This window comes from Dysidea avara, chromosome 14 (assembly GCF_963678975.1).
Source record: "Dysidea avara chromosome 14, odDysAvar1.4, whole genome shotgun sequence".
NCBI lineage: Eukaryota > Metazoa > Porifera > Demospongiae > Dictyoceratida > Dysideidae > Dysidea > Dysidea avara.
Window position 1 is genome coordinate 11,464,066 of NC_089285.1, and position 21,610 is coordinate 11,485,675.

A 21,610-nucleotide genomic window follows, 5' to 3' on the forward strand; every position below is an offset into this window, starting at 1 on the left:
AGTCACACATGTCTGTGTGATAATGCAATGGTGCAAAAGAAGAGGTCATCTGTGTTGAGGACTTGATATTCACGCAACCACCTATCTAGAATTGATGTGAAGTATGACTATGTATTCCTACCTAGACTGGATAGTGAGATAATTGAGACTTAGTGTGGAAGCTGAGGATCATTATAATTGTAACCCTATGATAAACAACCAAGCACTGTTTGAGGTTATAATAACTAGGAAAGCAGCACATTGTGCTGAAAAGGCTTTAAGGCCTTTGAACCTCGCCTTGAACATACTGGTATACTCCGCCCCTTACTTTTTGCGGAGGGCGGGCGCGCCAAAGATATAATATCTATGGATGAATAATGATGTGATCTCATCTAGTGTGGAAGAAACCAGCACTCACAAGTAAAGGGTCCTGATTCGATTAAAATAGAAACTTGTGTAAGGGGCTGCGAGGGCTTTTAATTGGTTTTGCGCACGTGATCCTTACACTTTGATTATTACATTCAGAAATGGAATCTAACATATCGTCAGGAACATTGTCCCTTCCACTACTGGAGAACAGGACTGATCAGCTAGAAGATACCGTACTGCATATGCAATCATTCGGGCCAGAGCAGCCTTCAATTGGACGAGGTGAGTGTATAGACGGGTTGCCTATTTAGGGCGTGTCCCTTGTGTAACGCGAGAAAATGGGACTTTCCGTTTTACGCATGATTACAATGTTGGTCAAGAAGTCAACAAAAAACCCATTTTTAAAATAGTTTGACAAACGTTTTTGGCTCTTCAAATGTACAAGATGAGTTAAAATCATCCAGTCTATCATTCTAAGTAGTAGCAAAGTCTTACAAAGAATGTTTTCAGCGAGTTTTATCGCTTTCCAAAAACCCGAGATTGAGAGAAAATCATATTCTCGTTCAGCCTTCACCTTACACGCTGGATATGTTATAGCTCAAACCTTTCTCTATAACATACTTTCTGTTCTGAAGGCTGGCTAACTCTTGCTTGCTAAAGTTAACCGAAACGTTCATTTTCTCCAATAGCTGTAATACATTTTTGACTTAGCGAACTCGGAAAGTATGTGGAAAATTTACGATAAAACGACCACGCCTTAAAAAGGCAACCCGTCTATAGTCTGCCCTCTGGCTGCTTCTAATGCGTCCTCATCACTGGCCTCCTGTTATCGGAGGCACGAGAACATTAAGAAACGTGCGTATGCTCAGAGAATTCGTGAGGAGGAGCATGCCTCTTTTACCCCCCTGGTAATGTCTGCCTCTGGTGGTCTGGCTCATGAGGCTTCTGTTTTTTATCAACGCTTGGCTCATCAACTTTCAAACAAGTGGGGCGATGATTACTCTGTTGTCATGGGGTGGTTAAGGTGCTGTCTATCTTTTTCTCTCTTGCGGTCCTCCATACAATGCATCCGCGGAGCCCGCTCATCCATCGGTCACTATGTTAAGACTCCCCCAATTGTGGAGCTGATTCGGGCAGAGTCTCAGTTTGCCGTGGACTAAGAAAGTCCCGGTTTGTCCAGCACAGGCCATTTATGTGCTGGGGGTGGTAGGCAAGGGCAGTCCATCAAGCCCGGGTAAAAAAAAAAAAAAAAAAAAAAAAAAACCGTCTATAGTCTGGTACATCGCGTACGGTACTGAGCTCGCGAAGTACGTAGACAGATGGGCGGGTCAGTGACAATGAAGTGATTAGATAATGAGGAGAGAATTAGTCTCGCCAGCCTCCTCCTGTCCTCTCGAGCATATTTGCATGCAGGTATTATGGATAAAAAGCTACAAGCTGAAAATGTTGTTAGGCAGTTTGTAATGGCTGTGCCCAGGTAAAATAATGGCTTGAAAGCTGGGAATCTCAGGCAGAAATAGCACAAACATGATTATAGATAGCACAGTAACACTTGAGCTGACAGAACGATTTTACTCAACCTGTGCAGTATACAAGAAAAACAGGATAATATGGAATAATGGAACTTTTAGAGCTGGCAGTAAACAGGGACAGGAAACAGATGAGAATTTATTTGGAGTAGTCTTAGCCAGACAGCGGTGACACTCATCGATTGGTCTGGGATAGGATACACGTCTCGTTTTCATTCTGCAGTGTGCAGGCAAAGAACATATACTGGCTTAAACACACAGTGGTTAGAGCGAGGACAGGCAATCATGCCTTTGAATGGAACGAAGGAAAAAGCTACAACCAAAAGCACTACACGGAAAACTAAGAGAACATAGCTGAGACAATAGGAAAATTTCAAGGCTGGTGTAAGTACTCTAGTACAGGTTCTGCTGATTAAAAGTACAGATCGATATACTCTAATAGAAGACAGGCAATAAAATACTCTAATAGAACAGTCATCAATTAAAAAGCTGATTTCTGTCTGAAAACACTTACAAATGCAATCTCAAAGTGGCTATTTGAACTTTGTCCTACAGTACATTGGGGCAATCCAGACCCAAATATTATAGTGGTAACCTGACTCTAGCCATTACTTTGCCTGACCTGCAAATTACAGCTTCCACCAGCCCTGCAAAATATCAAGAAGAGTTAGGAGGCCATGAGCTCTATACTAGTGTTAAAAGGATGTGATTGTGTGCAATATAGCTACATATAAAGTAAACAAAGTAGTTAAAAATTTTAGGAATACACATGCTACATGTACGTATAAAAAGTAAGGAAGCAAGCTTACAGCTGAAATGAGAATTCAAAAATTAAGGAAACAAGTCAAACAAAATTAGATGACTATTTGCTACAGGAGCTCACTGAGTCTGGGGGATAAGGGACTCAATATATGTGTGCGCATTGTTTTTTTCTATCGTAAAAAAAGAAGACAGGGAACTCATTTATAGTGGACTAAAGGTTAAAGTTCTTGTTGTTACAGTGGAGCCAGCGATGGATGTTGGCATGGAACAGGATGGGGATGACAGAAGTTTCGCTAGTTACAGAAAATTATCTTTAGTCTGCAGTAATTATCAGGTACATATGTTTTATGGTAATAATGTTATAAGCTGGCCTGATATTATAAACTATTCTGTTGAAAGTATGGCACTGGACAATATAGAAAAACAAAGAAATTGGTTCATACATGTACAGCAGTGACTGTTATACTGATAACACTACAGCCATAACATCGCATATACATTGATCTATAGAGAGTTGGGAATTGACTTGGTTAGCACTTGTTCATCAAATCCTCCAAGATATATTTTGCCATATATTTACTTGCACATACAAGAAGGGACAGATCAAGTTTGAGACTTGATTTCTGAGGAATAGAGCAATAAAAGCTTGATTAATATTTTCTATATAGCACATGTTATCATATTATGATCCACTTTTTAATATAGAGTGAACACTCATTATTCTTCAGTACTGGTTATGCATAATTATTTCAAACATTTTGTACGTAAGTGTATTGTAAATGCTTTCATAATAGCATTGTATTAAGAAATCTAATATACAGTAGGGCCATTAAAAAGTTCATACTCTTGTTTGATTTTAGCTATGCAAACTGTTATGACAAATTATGCAAATGTTTGTTAAAATGCATTTTTGCAACAATATATATTGTTTTACACTAATTATTGTTAAAACCAAATAGAGTATAAACTTTTTAATGGCCCCTACTGTACATGCATAATAATATTCTCAATGTCTTTTACACTCAGGAGGCTGCAATATATTTGAATGAGGGTATTTATAATGAGAAGTTTAATACACACCCATCAACCATGTACAGATATTATGGGTACTTGATCCTGCACCATCGACTATACTATACCATTTTCCCACTTGTTGCTGTTTCATTACTGCTGTTAACTCTTTTTGAAGAACCAACATTTGTTGAAATTTCACCAAAAGTGTGTGTGTGTGTGTGTGTGTGTGTGTGTGTGTGTGTGTGTGTGTGTGTGTGTGTATGTGTGTGTGTGTGTGTGTGTGTGTGTGTGTGTGTGTGTGTGTGTGTGTGCATGTGTGCGTACGTGTGTGTGTGTGTGTGTGTGATAAATTATTACACATGGACTTGTAACAGGTGACTCCTTTCATTGAACTGTTCTTGTTATCATTGCTATTAATTGATGTTGTGTTAAAAGTGATGTGGCAGACACCTAAACGTTATTTGAGAAAAAGACTATCACTATTAAAGGTATGTGTAGATATGTTCTAATTACATTTATGTGACCGAATATTTGCACAGTATTGTCCAAATGTGGTATACGTGCACTATATTTCAGTCATATCCTGATTAATTTATATAACTAATATATGCTATATCCCAGTGGGGGGGGTAAAGTTTTATAGAGAATAAATATCTGTGATATAAATGGAATTGGTGCATCTCGCTATCCACACGAAAGAGACAAGATTTCATCAACAATGTGGCTTGATAGCCCAGATAAAAATAGTCTGTCACTTGTTATTAAAAACTTGCTTACCAATTTAGGTGAGGATGTGTTAAGTTACACCATGCATGGTAAGCATTAAACTGCGACAAATTATGGTGACTTATAGATCATAACAGACATGGTTGCCGTACTTTGTTTACTGGAGCAAAACTGATCATTCCCTCAGAAAAAATACTCCTGTTAATAGCCTTCTGCAAGCCAATCAATATTCATACATTTCAATAGGCTGCACAGTATTTACTGTATGGTAGGTGGACACTGCTGTAGGTGAACAATGGGTATGTACTGGGTACTTTTAGGCCTATATCACAGTAATTTGTGGTGTATCCTGCAAACAGTTTCCTACTGGCCTGGGCTTTGTGTTCTGTTACTATGGTAACCACTGTTGCTACTGGTTACTGTATTGCTATGGCCCACTTAAATGTTTCCAAGATCACTGCAGTATATAACAGTATACACACACCATATACTGATTCACGTACTCCTATTATATTAGTTTTCTCTTGTATTATAAATGTGATGGCCGGCATGATATGCCATCCATGAATCACCAATTGTGTACTACCGTAGACAGAAATGGGACACAAAGTAGATGTATGCATGCATGTACATATACGTAGTTGCATGCTGTGGTAGGTGAAAAGGTACGTCTTGGACATTAGAGTGAACAGTGAACAAATCAAACCCCCCAAAGTGTTAACCTTACTTTATTATATAGGTTAATCATCCGTTTAGTTAGTAATAGCCTGGTTAAATAATTTTTTTAAATCCCATAATAACTAATTGCATTTAAGCACACAATTAGGGTAGATTGTACAGTACATTAACCAATTGTGTAATGCATCAATTTTTCAGCCATTGACATTCAGGATACACGTTCAGACATGCAAGTATTTTTATATTTTGATACTGTTTTTTTTTTTTGTTTTTGATTTTATTTTAGGCCATACCAAATAAATCATATGTTTCTCGGATTATTTTACCCTCAAAGGTGACTCAGCAGGTCGGGGGGGGGGGGAAGAATGGCACATGCATATTAAAATACATAGATTCATAACAATTGACTCCCAGCAGAACATGTACAGCTGCAATAAAATATCAGTGTGCATCTTAAAATACATGTTATAGTTAATGAGTTAACATGAATACATGAGTTAACATACAGAGAATATATCAGTTAACATTCAAAGTTTCAAAGAGACCTGCACCATCGGTATCAGAGATTATAAATACACCTATTTGGTGAACTGTACCTATTAAATCATTCTCCAAGTGCTTATCATTCTTCCTTCAAGGGGAACGAGTTTTAGGAGGTAGGTGACGTTTCCTTGCATCAGTTTCCATTAACAATGAAAACACTTTCTTCTATGGGACTTGGGCTGCTGAACTGGATGCAGAATCTGAACTTTCAAAATATATACAATAATGTTTACAGTTAGACAATTTACAAACACCGATGGGTGGTGCATCAACGGACACCTCGTGAATGACAATAAACTTTTCGTCTGTTGAAATCACTATCCTCTTGACTCTTTCTTCTTGAAATTCTGCAGCAACTTTTCTAACCAGCGACCCAAATGTCTCTTCACAGGAACACTTCATTTCTGTTCTGTTTTTAACGATGACTACACCTCGTTTCAAAACAACACTTAACCATTCATGGAGCGTGGTGTCAGCTTCATCTGCCATGCTAAGTTCACAGGAGCCGATCACATGGATTTTTTTCCAGAAAAGTGAAATTGTTGGCTCGCCGCATCCGAGAAACATAAAATTAATTTGTGATGGCCTTAATGCGCAATGTGTAAGTTTTTATTAGTGCTTAAAAGCTAAGCATAAATAAAACCAGTAGCATCTCTTCATTCACCATCAACAAAATGAGGAGGTTGGATTGACTTAGCAATCTAAAGTTCTCTGTGTGTCCAGATTCTATAAGGCAATGATGGAGGCCAATAATAGATTGTTCACATCTTTTTGTTTAAAGGCTGCTCTTGCAGCACTGTAAAGCTCTTAAATAATAAATAAAGTCTTTTGTACCCCTTTGTGGACATTTGTCAGTGAAGTAATTTTATGCACGTATGCAATGCAGAAGAGATTTTATAATTGTAAATTAATAGGTGGAAGTATTATAATCATACAGTATGGTAGCACTGCATATTAGGGACCATGGAGTTTTGAGTTTCTTTCTCTTCAAAAATCACCCAAAAAGCAGCTTCAGTTTTCCTTCAAAACAGGTTGACAGTATTGGTTAAGTATAACCAAATACAAAAGTACCTTCAGAGTGACCCCCAAACCATTCCAGTATGTAATTTTAAATATTTCTATTGAACTGAAGTTTCTACTAACTGATTCCTTCAGCCAAGCATAGCTCGACAATGCATATGCATAGATTATAGAAGGCCGTAAGACCCAGGATAGAAAACTAATGCTTACAGACCTACAGTTCCATTGACACCCTTTGTATAATATATTCTGTTTGTGGAGAAAGGTTATTTATTGCAACATAAGGTGACTTTGTAACTCGAAGCAGAGCCGCCTAATCATTGCTATCGAGGAGTAAGTCGTGCCACAAACTCACACTTCAAAGGGAATTAAAATTTTGAATTTGAACACGTTTCAGTCATAATGACCAGAGGACTTTATCATCAATGTTTTAACGTATTTTGGGGTGTATGGCATTCAGGGTTAAGGATTATCCATTTCCTGTCCTGTCGCTGACAAGCTCGTGGGCTGGTGTAGCTGAGAAGTGTCACGGGAATAAAACTTGGCCAGGCAGTAGATAGTTGATGGAAAGCTAGATACATGAGTGAGCTTTACCAAAGAGTACAACAGACTTAACGCATGTTAACAGAAAATTTATAGGCAATATTGAAGTGAATAAATCACTTGAAGCAGGGCCGCCTAATCATTGCTATCGAGGAGTAAGCCGTGTCACAAACCCACACTTCAAAGGGCTTTAAAATTTTTGCCCCCTGTATAAACCATTTTGTGGCACTAGTTTGTGTTAAAGAAGTAAGACTAATTTTTACAATACAAATTTTAATGAATCGCATAATAGTTTACTATCCCCCTCTATGATCTACGGCATGAGGCTATGGGCTTGACTTTTTCACTGTTTGATGTCACTCCATCCTGAGATATGCCTTCTCTGCCAACTACAGAATGTACTGTTGCTACTGGTTACTAATAGTACATACATCTTGGACTACCTTTGTCCTCCTTTGTGTCCCAGTTCTTTTTTCTGACATTGTGAGGTGTCAATTTGTGGCAGCACAATGTGGCATCCCTGCAGCTGTGGTGGTAGCTAATAAGCTTATATGCTTTCGTAGTGATTGCAGAGACACTTCTCGTATTGTTCTTCATTAACTGTGTTGCTGTGTAATGGGCCGAACATACGTAGCTGAAGATGAAGTGTAATGGCCACTGTGCACATTTCAGTAATTGATTGTTGGGGCATGTGTTCAGATGCAAAATTAATTTTAAGGCTTGCCTAGTGTCATTGTTTCTTTTGAAGTTGTATGCGCGTGTATGAAGCTGTCCTCTTCAAGGAAAACACTTATCCTTGATCGATGTGCCAGACATACTGAGCCAAACCTCATATTCGTAACTTATTTCAGTCATGATCGATTAAATAAGTGCCTGTAATTTATTTGCCGTATTGTTGCTGTACAAATCGAGTTTATTCCTGTTCCAACTGTCTAGCACTATAACTTCAAGATTATTTATCACAATAAGCTGAAACTTTGGCTGTCCACTCCTTTGTAACTATAGATAATAGAGAAGCAATAAAATTGAGTTCAAGGAATGTACAAAAAACGGCCGGTTTTTGCTCAGCGGGTCACATAATTATAGCTGCAATGATATTACAATTTAAGCGACAGTATAATATCACCTTTGATATCACATCTTTTTCATACTGGCCTATATTTGGAAGTCTGCACGCTTTTCACATCTCAGCTGTTTTGGATTGGATATCATTTTACTTTATATAGCTACCTATGCTGGCTTTTGTCTTTTTTATTTTCCTACAAGTAAACAGAAGCACTAGACTTTAAAAGACATTTGTACCGTATTTTGAAATTTGTATAGTTTATTTCACGTTAGTTAGAGATGCTAAACATTGCATGCATAAAGAGATCTCAAAATGCCATTGGTACATCATGTATGGTTTGTTTTTACATTAATATTCATTGATAACATATTTAAGGAAAAATTAGGAATTTTAAGTTTGATTAGAGATCATTGAAAAAAAGTAGGGAAACAAGGGATGTCGACTACACCTGCAGATATACTGGTGAGCATTTAATCCCTAATTCAGTTTATACCCCAAGACCAAGACTGAATTAGGGATTAAATGTTCACTAGTATATCTGCAGGTGTAGGCGACCTCCCTTGTTTTCTTACTTTTTTTTTCTATGATCCCTAATCGAACTTAAAATTCTTAATTTTTCCTTAAATTGTTTGTTTACTTTTTTGAATCGTTATTTTGACTAGTGAACCCATGCACCCACCACATCAAAAGAAAGGATGGCGCCAGAATTAATGTTTTTGTCTGAACGTGTGCCCCAGCTATCAAATACTGCTTCGAAAATGCAGTAATCATTACACTTCCCTTTCAGCTATGTTCAGCCCGTTGCACAGCACTACAGACGAAAAACAGTAGAAGAAGACTTCAAAAGTGCCTCTGCAACAATCCAGTCACCATGAAAATACGATTCGCACGCCTTCAACTATCAATTGCTGCCTCAAAAGTGCAGCGGCCATTACGCTCCGCTTTCAGCTATGTTCAGCCCGTTACAAAGTGTTACAAACGAAGAACAGTGTTAGAATCATATCTGTAATCAATCCAGTCACCATGAAAAATACGGACAATTCCCATTTACAAACGTACTGTAGGGAAGCCATGCTTGCACTACCGCGAGTTGACACCTTGGGCTGTCAGCAAAAAGAAATGGGACACAAAGGAGGGCAAAGGTGAGTCCATGATGTGTGCATTGTACATACTGCGGTATGCCAAACGGCACATCTCAGGATAAAGCAACATTGAACAGTGAAAAAATCAAGCCCATAGCCTTAGCCGTTATCGAATTACGCTTGCCTGAAGGCATCGGGCAGGCAGGCAGGCAGGCAGGCAGGCAGGCAGGCAGGCAGGCAGGCAGGCAGGCAGGCAGGCAGGCAGGCAGGCAGGCAGGCAGGCAGGCAGGCAGGCAGTTAGTCAGTAGAAAATTCCATTGAATAAATTAAAAAAAAATTTATTGGAAGCCTTTAGGATCATACTGTAGGCACTTTTGGGCTTGGTTATACCTAACCAATACTGCCAAGGGAAGTTGTGAAGCTGGTTTTTGGGAGATTTTTTTGGCTAGGAAAACCAAAATCTTCATGATCCCTAATATACAATACTACCATACTGTATGATTAAACAGATTCCCATTACATTACTGAAGGTTTGTACCTTGATAATTACCTGACACTCAATTATGGACATACAAAGCCTTTCAATTTCATTTTAAATTGTTTTGGCTTGAGCCTTTCAACAATGTTGTCACCTGAAGCCATCTAATTGCCACATGCAAGAAAATTCTACTAGTTGGTATAGGCGATATAGCTGTTAGGCGAGATAACTAACAAGTCACAGCAAACTGACTGCTCTATTAGAGTATCTCAATTGCATGACTCTCGTGTATATGTTTGGTGGCTAATTAAGAAATTATGTTTCATAGCTACTCTAATAGAGTGCACATTTTTTTTCTGAGCACTTCCAAACGCACAAATTACTGTTCTAGAGTTTCTATAGATGAATCTATGAAATTATATTCTGGTGTAGTAAACTAGAGCTTCCATTTATAAGATAGAAATGAGCTGATTGATAGCCACATTCTCATGGATCACTGACTGAATTGCAGAATCATGTTATACTAACCATCCAATACACAGAATTACTTAGAAACCATACATCTAAAATACACTCACTATAAACTAAGGAGGTTTTGATTATGATGTTTTTGTTTACATAACAGTAACCACAATTAAGTTATCACAACAAAGTATCCAAGTGATTAGAGAATTACTTTGTTGATACCTGCTACAATGTCAAGTTTCTCTTGGAATGAAACTTTGGTAAAAACCAGCCTGAACAAACAACAGAATCTCAACTAACTATATACATATTTACAAATGCATGTTGTACAAGTTTACTGACAGTGCAATCCATTTTACAGCTGGTTTCTTTGTAGTTTGTCCCATTATTGTTGTTGTGCATGCATATATGTACTCGTGTCCAACATGTCATGTCTTTGTATAAACAGTCGACTGTCGACTTTACCTGTCTTCATCAATGTATGCTATTACATAACAAATGTGCACTAGTCTAGGTAGGATCCTGTTATCCCAGAAATGGGACATCTATGGGTGGGTCCACTTCAGGACTAGTGCATCTTGCTATGAAATGCATTTTACAAGTTACAGTGTATACCAAGGCTAAAGTTTAGTCTATGGGTGAGTTATGATGTCATGCATGGCAGTAGTTGAGCAACTGACAACTGTGGCAGAGAGGTAAAGGGATAGGGCATATACTTTTAGACGACGAGGTCTTTGGTTCAAACCCTGAACATTTTTTTACACTTTTGGTACACATATTTTTACTTATCAGTGTCTGTTCTATTAGAGTATCTTAATCATGCTTGTTTCACATGTTTGGTTTTATATCTCCATAGCTTATACACTCAGTACTTTCAAATCACAAAAAGTCTATACTATGTGGTTAGTCTATCTGCATACCAATTCTTAAGTTGCTTCTGTGAGTAGTTTATGGTGTGACAAAATATCACACTTACAATTTAGAAAAATTGCTTGTACCTTTACTACACTTCAACCAATGTGTACACAAAGTGGAAGATAAATGCACTATAATGTGCTTTTTACACTTTCTAATTTTGAATAATCCGATGAGGTTTACATAAGTAATAGCAATTTTTGTAAGTGTAATAAAATTAATGGCAGAAGAAGTGCAGAATGTGAAGAAAATAAGACCAACTTTGAAGGCATGCATTTCAATAACCACTGGACCGATTTAGCTCAATTTAAGATGTCCCACTCCTAGGATTTTGTCGCAGAAAAACGGCCTATTTCCGTTTAGCTATTACTGAGGTATATAAGAAGACATGAAATAGCATTTTCTTCATACTTGTATGTTGCATGCCCTAGCTTTCCTTGGCCACAGAACACGCTATCATGTGTCCTGATGTGTGTGTGTGTGCATTTTTAATTGACTGAGTTATATGAGAGGATACCATTAGTACAGTGCAATGTATCACTTCATTCAATAGTGTGCTATACTGTTTCTGTCACTTGTGGAAGCCATAGTAATTCTTGGACGGAACAGTCAAAGTTTTAACATCACAAGAGCACTGCGACCTGTATTCCTGTTGGATACACAAGTGATGACTGATGTGAAACGGTATGTGTGTGTGGTAATGCATTGTGTGACCGAATTTGCAAAGTGGTATGCCAATTTTGCTTTTACCATTATTACATGATAGCTGAAATTTTCAATTGATCATAGTGACTAAGAATGCAGCTATGTACACCTGTATCAGTTGGGTTCTATTGTAGAGTATTACTATACTTTATTGCCAATCAAGTTTTAACCCTTTGGCTCTGAGCAGTGTTGGGACAATTACTTTTTAAAGGTAACTAGTTACATATTACCTATTACTTACAACAGAACTATTTAGTTACAGTTACATATTACCCAAATAATAAAGTAACTATAATATTGTTACATATTATATTACTTTGTGTCCATAGCCTTAAGCTGTCACGTGTGCAACTACAACCTTCTCATGTGACATGATTACGCTGTGTAAATGTTGGTTATAAGTAAGAAGCCTGTGAATAAGCTTCATTCAGTAGGCTCCGTTACTTCGTTGTGGCTAGGCGTTATTTATACTCAGCGGATCAGTAACGAGATTAGTATATTACTCAATATTAGACTCGTTACAGTAACTTCATTACTTAAGATTTGCAAGTGAGTTAGTTATATTACCTGTTTTTATAGCGTATTTCATTACAGTGTATATTACTTTGTTACCACACAAGTAATAATTATTACATAATGCGTTACAGAAGTAACGTGTTACCCCCAACACTGGCTCTGAGCACCACCATTATAGTAGCTTTGGATCTTAAAAACGAAAATTATTTTACGTGAAAAATGCATTTTGACATTCAACACTTGTGGCTCCTGTTATTCTGTGTATGGACCACCTATTCCATTAAACTACTCATAATGAATAAATCTACAATATCATAAATAAAGCACAGCACATCACAGGCATAGGATAAATTGCAATAAATTATAATAACTTCAAGTAATTGTACAAGTTTTCAAAGTCTATGTTATAGTAGTCACATCATTAAAGTAATCATAACATGATTACTTCCACAACTATACTAACTTGCTATATCCTTTTGTCATTCCACAGGTTGTGTGGTGCTATACATAGCTATAGTTATCATTTGTGCTTGAAGAGACACACATTGCATACTAATTGGCCAGTTTTTGATGTTAACTTATAAGAGTATTGATTAAGCCCTTGTACATACAGTAGTTCGTGTATCACTCAGACACACACACACGCACACACAATGATTATTTATAATCAAATACATTTATTATTTTGTGTATGTATATGTTTAGAGTATTGCATCAGATTCAAAAATGTCTTGGACCTATTTTTGATGTGTTGTGTTATATCTTCTTCATTATATCACTAGTGGGAGCATCAGGTACTCTATGTGTTAGTTGTATGTATGTGGAAACACCAAGTATGCACAAAATGCGTCTGTGTTCATCATAGTAAATTATACTTACGAGTATATGAAAAATGCCATCAAGCAAGTGCTTCTTATCCAAGATGTATTATATTCCTGGTAACCCATGTGAAAATAGGTGATTACAAACATAAAAAAAGACCATAAACATCTATACGTACACAATAATACTCCGCAGAAACTACCTTCCCTGAAATTTGCTATTGCAGATGGTAATTAACTGGAAGAAACAATACATGTAGATGGTACAATTGTACATTGTCCGTGGCAAGTGACAGCTTGATCATACACGTTTTCTTTTTGTCATAGGATACTATGTATTTGGATCAACACCAGAGCTCTATGTAAGGAGAAAGGTCATGTGTATTACTACTCATTAAATTATTTTTATGGCAGCAATTTGAAACATTAGGGCGCTCTATAATTAACCTGTTCTTCATAGTGATTAATGCTAAGTAAGTTATTTGCTCTGTTATTTGGTCATTTTTAGAAATTGCAGCAAAATTGTATCTAATCCAAAACAGCCAAGCTGTAAAAAAAGTGTGCGGCCCTCAGAAAGGCTATGGTGAAAAAAGATGTGAAATCCAAGGTGGCGGCCAAGAAATGGCTGTGATGGTAGGTTAATGGTAAAAATTTTAATAACAACAATTCAGGTGAATTTGGTGCCGCTTGGTCTTGGCACAAAATTCACCTGAGTTGTCGTTATTAAAATTTTTACCATTAACCTACCATCACAGCCATTTCTTGGCCGCCACCTTGGATTTCACATCTTTTTTCACCATAGCCTTTCTGAGGGCCGCACACTTTTTTTACAGCTTGGCTGTTTTGGATTAGATTTCATTTCTTTTTGCATTTGTATACCCCAAAGCCGGCCCATGGCCAGCTTTGGGACTTTTTTAACCTAAGAAAAGATGAAGTAGATGTACTTTACATATTTTATCAGTAAATGTACAAATTATATATACTGTATAATACATATGTGACCGGATTTGCGAAAAGGGGTCTTCCACACACATCCAATTTGCCAACTTTGACAATTGATAACTTCAGATTGGAAAGAGCTATTGCCTTGAAGTTTGGACAGTGGTGAGCACCACTATAGCTGAATAAGTGGTGACATTTTCAGGTTAATATGTTACTTGAACACTGAGGTATGGTCTCCAACGTTTACGGAATTGGATGTGTGTGGAAGACCCCTTTTCGCAAATCCGGTCACATAATATTATATTGATTACAGAAATCTCCATGGTAGTTTCTTTGTAACTGAACACTCTACAAGGTGACTTCTTCTAATTGCTCTCTCTACAGGGTGAATTGTTTGTAGCTGAACGATCTACAAGGTAACTTCTTCTAGCTGATCTCTCTACAGGGTGATGTGTTTGTAGCTGAATTCTGTATAGGTGATTTGTTTGCAGCTGAGCTCTTTACAGAATGGTTTCTTTGTAGCTGAACTCTCTAAAAGGTAACTTCTTCTAACTGATCTTTCTACAGGGCAATATGTTTCTGGCAGAATTTTCTAAAGGGTGATTTCTTTGCAGCTCAATTCTCTACATGGTGGTTTCTTTGTAGCTGAACTCTCTACAAGGTAATTTCTTCTAGCTGATCTCTCTACAGGGAGATTTGTTTGTAGCTGAACTATCTACAAGGTAACTTCTTATAGCTGATCTCTCTACAGGGTGATTTGTTCGTAGTTGAATTCTGTACAGGTGATTTGTTTGCAGCTGAGCTCTTTACAAAATGGTTTCTTTGTAGCTGAACTTTCTCCAAGGTAACTTCTTCTAACTGATCTTTCTACAGGGTGATTTGTTTGTAGCTGATCTATCTACAAGTAATTTCTTCTAGCTGATCTCTCTACGGTTTGTAGCTGAATTCTGTACAAGTGATTTGTTTGCAGCTGAGCTCTTTACAGAATGGTTTCTTTGTAGCTGAACTCTCTACAGGGTGATTTGTTTGTAGCTGAAATCCCTACAAGGTAACTTCTTCTAGCTGATCTTTCTACAGGGCAATTTGTTTGTAGCTGAGTTCTCTACAGGGTGTTTGTTTGCATCTGAATTCTCTACATGGTGGTTTCTTTATAGCTGAACTCTCTACAAGGTGACTTCTTCTAGCTGATCTCTCTACAGGGTGATTTGTTTGTAGCTGAACTCTCTACAGGTGATTTGTTTGTAGCTGAACTCTCTACAAGGCGATACTTCTAGGTGATCTCTCTACAGGATTCCTTGTATCTAACTGAACTCTCAACAGGGTGATCTGTTCATAGCTGAACTTTCTACTGGGTGATTTGTTTGCAGCTGAACTCTCTAAATGGTGGTTTCTTTGTAGCTGAACTCTCTACAGCGTGACTTCTTCTAGCTGAACTCTCTACAAGGTGACTTGTTTCTAGCTGATCTCTCTACAGGGTGACTTGTTTCTAGCTGAACTCCCTACAGGTGATTTGTTTGTAGCTGAACTCTCTACATGGTGGTTTCGTTGTAGCTGAACTCTCTACAAGGTAACTTCTTCTAGCTGATCTTTTTACACTGCATATTTGTTTGTAGCTGAGTTCTCTACAGGGTGATTTGTTTGCAGCTGAACTCTCTACATGGGAGTTTCATTGTAGCTGAACTCTCTACAATGTGACTTCTTCTAGCTGAACTCTCTACAGGGTGACTTGTTTATAGCTGAACTCTCTATAGGTGATTTGTTTGCAGCTGAACTCTCTACATGGTGGTTTCTTTGTAGCTGAACTCTCTACAAGGTAACTTCTTCTAGCCGATCTTTCTACAAGGTGATTGAGTTTTTTGCAGCTGAACTCTTTACATGGTGGTTGCTTTGTAGCTGAACTCTCTAAAAGGTGACTTCTTCTAGCTGAACTACAGGATGATTTGTTTGCAGCTGAACTCTCTACGTGGTAGTTTCTTTGTAGCTGAACTCTCTACAATGTGACTTCTTCTAGCTGAACTCTCTACAGGGTGACTTGTTTTTAGCTGATCTCTCTACAGGGTGACTTGTTTCTAGCTGAACTCTCTACAGGTGATTTGTTTGCAGCTGAACTCTCTACATGGTGGTTTCTTTGTAGCTGAACTCTCTACAAGGTAACTTCTTCTATCTGATCTTTCTACAGGGTGATTTGTTTGTAGCTGAATTCTCTACAGGGTGATTTATTTGCAGCTTAACTCTCTACAAGGTGACTTCTTCTAGCTGAACTCTCAACAGAGTGATTGATTTTTTTTGCAGCTGAACTCTCTACATGGTGGTTTCTTTGTAACTGAACTCTCTACAGGGTGATTTGTTTGTAGCTGAACTCTCTACAGGGTGATTTGTTTATCACTAATTTTATTTCAGTTGTTCCTTATGTGGGGCAGGATATTGTTGTTTTGATTTGAGGTGGGCTGATGGTTTGTAATGCGACTTTAAATAGGTTTTTTAGTTTACATTACTTGTTTCCTTTTGTTTTGTCCTTCTTGGCGTTAGTTCATTTGCATTTTTTGCATAAAGTGGGGTCGAATAATCCTATGGGTTTGCCTTCTGATGTAGAGAAAATACCGTTTCATCCTTATTATACGGTAAAGGATTTATCGGGAAATATGTTATTTTTTGTTTTGTTTGTTTTTATTGTTTATTTTTTCCGGATTATTTGGGTGATGCCGAGAATTTTAAGGAGGCCGACATTTTAGTTACTCCTATTCATATTAAACCGGAATGGTATTTTTTATTTATGTATGCCATTTTGCGATCTATTCCGAAACTCTCTACAGGGTGATCTGTTCATAGCTGAACTCCCTATAAGGTAACTTCTTCTAGCTAATCTTTCTACAGGGCGATTTGTTTGTAGCTGAGTTCTCTACAGGGTGATTTGTTTGCAGCTGAACTCTACATGGTAGTTTCTTTGTAGCTCTACAATGTGACTTCTTCTAGCTGAACTCTCTACAAGGTGACTTGTTTCTAGCTGATCTCTCTACAGGGTGACTTGTTTCTAGCTGAACTCTCTACAGGTGATTTGTTTGCAGCTGAACTCTCTACATGGTTTATTTCTTTGTAACTGAACTCCCTGCAAGGTGACTTCTTCTAGCTGATCTCTCTACAGGGAGATTTGTTTGTAGCTTAACTCTCTACAGGTGATTTGTTTGCAGTTGAACTCTCTACATGATGGTTTCTTTGTAGCTGAACTCTCTACAAGGTAATTTCTTCTAGCTGATCTCTCTACAGGCCGATTTGTTTGTAGCTGAACTCTCTACATGATAGTTTCTTTGTAGCTGAACTCTCTACAAGGTGATTTCTTCTATAGCTGATCTTTCTACAGGGTGATTTGTTTGTACCTGAACTATCTACATGATGGTTTCTTTGTAGCTGAACTCTCTACAAGGTAACTTCTTCTAGCTGATCTCTCTACAGGACAATTTGTTTGTACCTGAACTCCCACATGATTGCTTCTTTGAAGCTGAACTTTCTACAAAGTGATTTCTTCTAGCTGATCTTTCTACAGGGTGATTTGTTTGTAGCAGAACTCTCTACAAGGAAACTTCTTCTAGCTGATCTCTCTACAGGGAGATTTGTTTGTAGCTGAACTCTCTATACATGATTTGTTTGCGGCTGAATTCTCTACATGATGGTTTCTTTGTAGCTGAACTCTCTACAAGGTAACTTCTTCTAGCTGATCTCTTTACAGGGTGAATTGTTTGATCTACAAGGTAACTTCTTCTAACTGATCTCTCTACAGGGTGATTTGTCTGTAGCTGAACTCTCTACAAGGAAACCTTTTTAACTGAGCTCTGTACAGGGTGAATTGTTTGTAGCTGAACTATCTACAAGGTAACTTCTTCTAGCTGATCTCTCTACAGGATGATTTGTTTGTAGCTGAACTATCTACAAGGTAACTTCTTCTAGCTGATCTCTCTACAGGGTGATTTGTTTGTAGCTGAATTCTGTATAGGTGATTTGTTTGCAGCTGAGCTCTTTACAGAATGGTTTCTTTGTAGCTGAACTCTCTATAAGGTAACTTCTTCTAGCTGATGTATCTACAGGGTCACTAGTTTGTAGCTGAATTCTCTACATGGTGGTTTCTTTGTAACTGAACTATCTATAAGGTGACATCTTCTAGCTGATCTTTCAACAGGGTGATTTGTTTGTAACTGAACTCTCTACAAGAAAACTTCTTCTAACTGATGTCTGAACAGGGTGAATTGTTTGTAGCTGAACTCTCTACAGGGTGATTTGTTTGTAGCTGATCTCTATACAGGTTACTTATTTCTAACTGATCTCTTGAATTCTGTTCAGGGTGACTGCTCTATTAGGATGACTGCTCTATTAGAGTATCTCGATCTCGCACTTGCTACACCAAGTTGGATTTCGTGTTATAACTCCGTGGCTTTAAGTCTGATTTTTCTACACCATTGAAGAGCCTTTCTAAGATGATAACTCCATCTGTACAGCGATTTTCAAAGCATTACCCCAAGTGGTTTATCTGGTAGGCTTGGCAAGCATAATAATAATAATAATAATAATAATAATAATAAAAATTAGCTAATCTCGATTGCGTAATTGTTACACACTGTTGATTTTTTCGCTGTATCTTCCTGGTTTTTAGCTCGATTTCTTTCAAACCACAAAAGGTTTGAGGTTCAATAGTTAACCTATTCACCCACCGATTTTCAGCTTCTTCCCATACGCGGTTTACCCTGTAGGCGTGACAACATATTGGTGTTATTTTTCGTGCATAATTGCTCATAACTCTTTGCTTGTTTATGGTATTCCAGCCAAAGTTGGTACAGAGATGCGCCTTTATACCCCCCTTCTGTGTGCCAAATTTCAACGCAATCGGATAACGCGTTCGCGTTTTATAGCAGTTTTTGTAAGTGTGCGAAAAGAGGAAGAAAAATAAGAAGAAAAAAAAAACGAAGAAACTAAGCCAATTTTTGAAGTCGCATATCTCAGGAATGCCTGAAGCGATTTCGCTCAAATTTGGAATGTGGAGTACTGAAGTTGGTGGGAATGTACACAGCAAAATTTGTCTTGTTTCATCAAGGCAGCACAGAGCTACGGAGGTGCGAAAATTGCGTTTTCTTTCTTCCTGTCAATATACTCACGGGGTTGCGCGCCGGCTTCTTGGGCCGCACGACACACTACCGTGTGTCTTGATATATCTAGTAAATGTTTATCTGTTAAACTGTTTTTCAAGTTATGGTTAATTGTATTGTTTTATTTCTATAATAACTATTTATAAATCTATTTTGTTTTTGGTAACAGTTTTCCTGGCTTGTTACTGGACAGATATCGCAACGTAGACTACTCCCCTGTGTTTGGGGTGTTGTTTATTCTCTGGTGTGTAGCAACATTGTCCGTAGTACTACTGGCTATTATCACCAGCTCTTTTGTGATAATACAAAAGAATAAATTTAAATCTCTTTATATACACAGAAGGTTAGTATTTAAACACAGTGTGCACTTTTATGATTGTGTTTGTTATTAGAAATGCACTCCGTCGAGCCTTTGATTTGCTACAGACCAATGGGGTAAATTCTTGCTTATGTGTGTTCATCTCAGCAAAAAAACACAACCTGTGTAGTTCATGCAAGCATACTTTCAAAAAAACGAAATTAAGAAAAGTCTAATTATACAATCACGCTAAACAAGTATCAATTAAACCTATCCACCATCTTATTTGCCTGCTCGTGGAGGGTTTGAATATATTTGTTTTTTTTCTGTAGCCCTAATGATATGTGTGTCACATGTGTTTGTTTACAATGTGGTAAATAAGATTATCGCCATTTTTCCAATGCATCCATACATGTGTGAAAGTACATGGCTAAAAGTATACCTTGGTTGATTTACCATTTCATAGTGAAGATTTTTAGCCAAATCACAACTCTATAGACCAATGCAAGTGGAAGGTATGGCCATGAATCTAAGCACCTGCAGTTTACTTTTAGTTGGTCACTGTTCATATGGATTTCTTTGCTCTTGCTGCCAACTGTTTAGCGTTATAATTCCAAACACTGCAAAAAAGATTGAATTTAATGTAGTTTTCTGCTGAAACATATACAAAGCATTTGTGAGCCATCACTTTTGCGCTTGCATATATGAAGCGAATGTGAGGAAATGTACATTCCATTACATTTATATACACTACCATTAAAATTAATATGGACAACAAACATATGTATTGCATACATATATACTGCCTGAGCTGTGGACTACAATCTTTGTTCATCATATGCATTGATAGCACAAATGCATACTTTGGTATAGTGAAAATTGCTTTATAGTATAGGGTGAAACTTTGGTATCTCATTCTTTGGACACTGTAGTCAATGCTGAGACTATAACAAGAAATTTTGCAAACTAGGCAGATTTTTGCTGAGACGGTCACACATTATTATGTAAATTTCCATGCCTTTTATCTCATTTTTACCATTGTACATATCTACAGAGCATGTGGCATAGATACATGACATATGTTGTATGTGGAACGCATACACGCATGTACACTCGCTCGTTTGCACGCATGCATGCATATATATATATATGTATGTATATAATATTATAGAGACCATTAAAACATTGGCTGACATTGTTGTTCCATTTGTTTTCAGAGCATATCATTTTCTAGCTTTATACAACTGATGTTCTGGTATGCTCCAAGAACTTGTAAGTACCTTGTATGTACTGTGTGTAAAGTAAAAGATTACAGTACAAGTTTTGTAGATCATTACAATTACACTGTAACATAATATAGCAGGCTATATAGGGAGAAAGCACTTTAATCCCTAATCTATCTTATGAGCTAAAGTAGGAATCAAATTATAATTATCCCCATTTCACTTTTACATTATAGAAAACACACAAAGTCATTAACTTGCTATCGGCAAATCAACACTTTTGCACTGCGGAAATGGGACACAAAGGAGGACAAACCATGATTTGTATATTGTACTTATTGTCAAGAGGCATGTGTTGGGCTGATGAGACATCTAATTGAAAGCCAAGCATTTGTTAAGTTACATTTGCTTATAATTAGTTGGTCAGTCAGTTAGTAGTAAATAACACGAAAGATGTTTCAGGCCTCACTGAAGGTGTGTTTGGCCTGATCATTCCTTACCAATATTGCCAATTTTTAAGGTGCTGTATATGTGGCTGGTTTCTGCAGCTGATTAATACATTTTTGTGGGTAAAATCTTATAATGTGTGGTAAAGAGCAAAGACATTAGTCATGTCCATGTTATAAAATGGTGTGCTAATATTAACCAGACTGTGTGATAATTACACCAGAACATATTTATACAAGTATAGAAAGAAAAATTACGAAATTTAAGTTTGATTAGGGATCACAGTCACAAAAAGTAGAAGGGAGGCTGCCTACACATGTAGATATACTAGTGGACAATTAATCTCTACAATGGCAT

At 37.4% G+C, this 21,610-nt stretch overlaps 1 protein-coding gene across 4 annotated transcripts in view; it reads left to right on the forward strand.

Annotated features, from left to right (window-relative positions):
- The first annotated feature begins 321 nt into the window (after positions 1-321).
- LOC136244699 (two pore calcium channel protein 1-like) overlaps positions 322-21,610 on the forward strand; it is a 91,198-nt gene continuing 69,909 nt past the window's right edge. For 3 of the 4 annotated variants that reach the window (XR_010695528.1, XM_066036238.1, XM_066036240.1), the window contains exons 1-12: positions 322-435; positions 505-630; positions 2,879-2,973; positions 3,666-3,857; positions 4,028-4,141; positions 11,723-11,853; positions 13,096-13,184; positions 13,539-13,573; positions 13,626-13,684; positions 19,455-19,628; positions 19,678-19,720; positions 20,801-20,855. Coding sequence is in view for 3 of the 4 variants with exons in the window: in XM_066036238.1 (XP_065892310.1) it covers positions 507-630; positions 2,879-2,973; positions 3,666-3,857; positions 4,028-4,141; positions 11,723-11,853; positions 13,096-13,184; positions 13,539-13,573; positions 13,626-13,684; positions 19,455-19,628; positions 19,678-19,720; positions 20,801-20,855 (1,111 nt within the window). In the remaining variant the exon portion in view is untranslated. Of the gene's footprint in view, positions 436-466; positions 631-2,878; positions 2,974-3,665; positions 3,858-4,027; positions 4,142-11,722; positions 11,854-13,095; positions 13,185-13,538; positions 13,574-13,625; positions 13,685-19,454; positions 19,629-19,677; positions 19,721-20,800; positions 20,856-21,610 lie in introns of those variants that run through there. The other variant, XM_066036239.1, reaches the window with a different exon arrangement.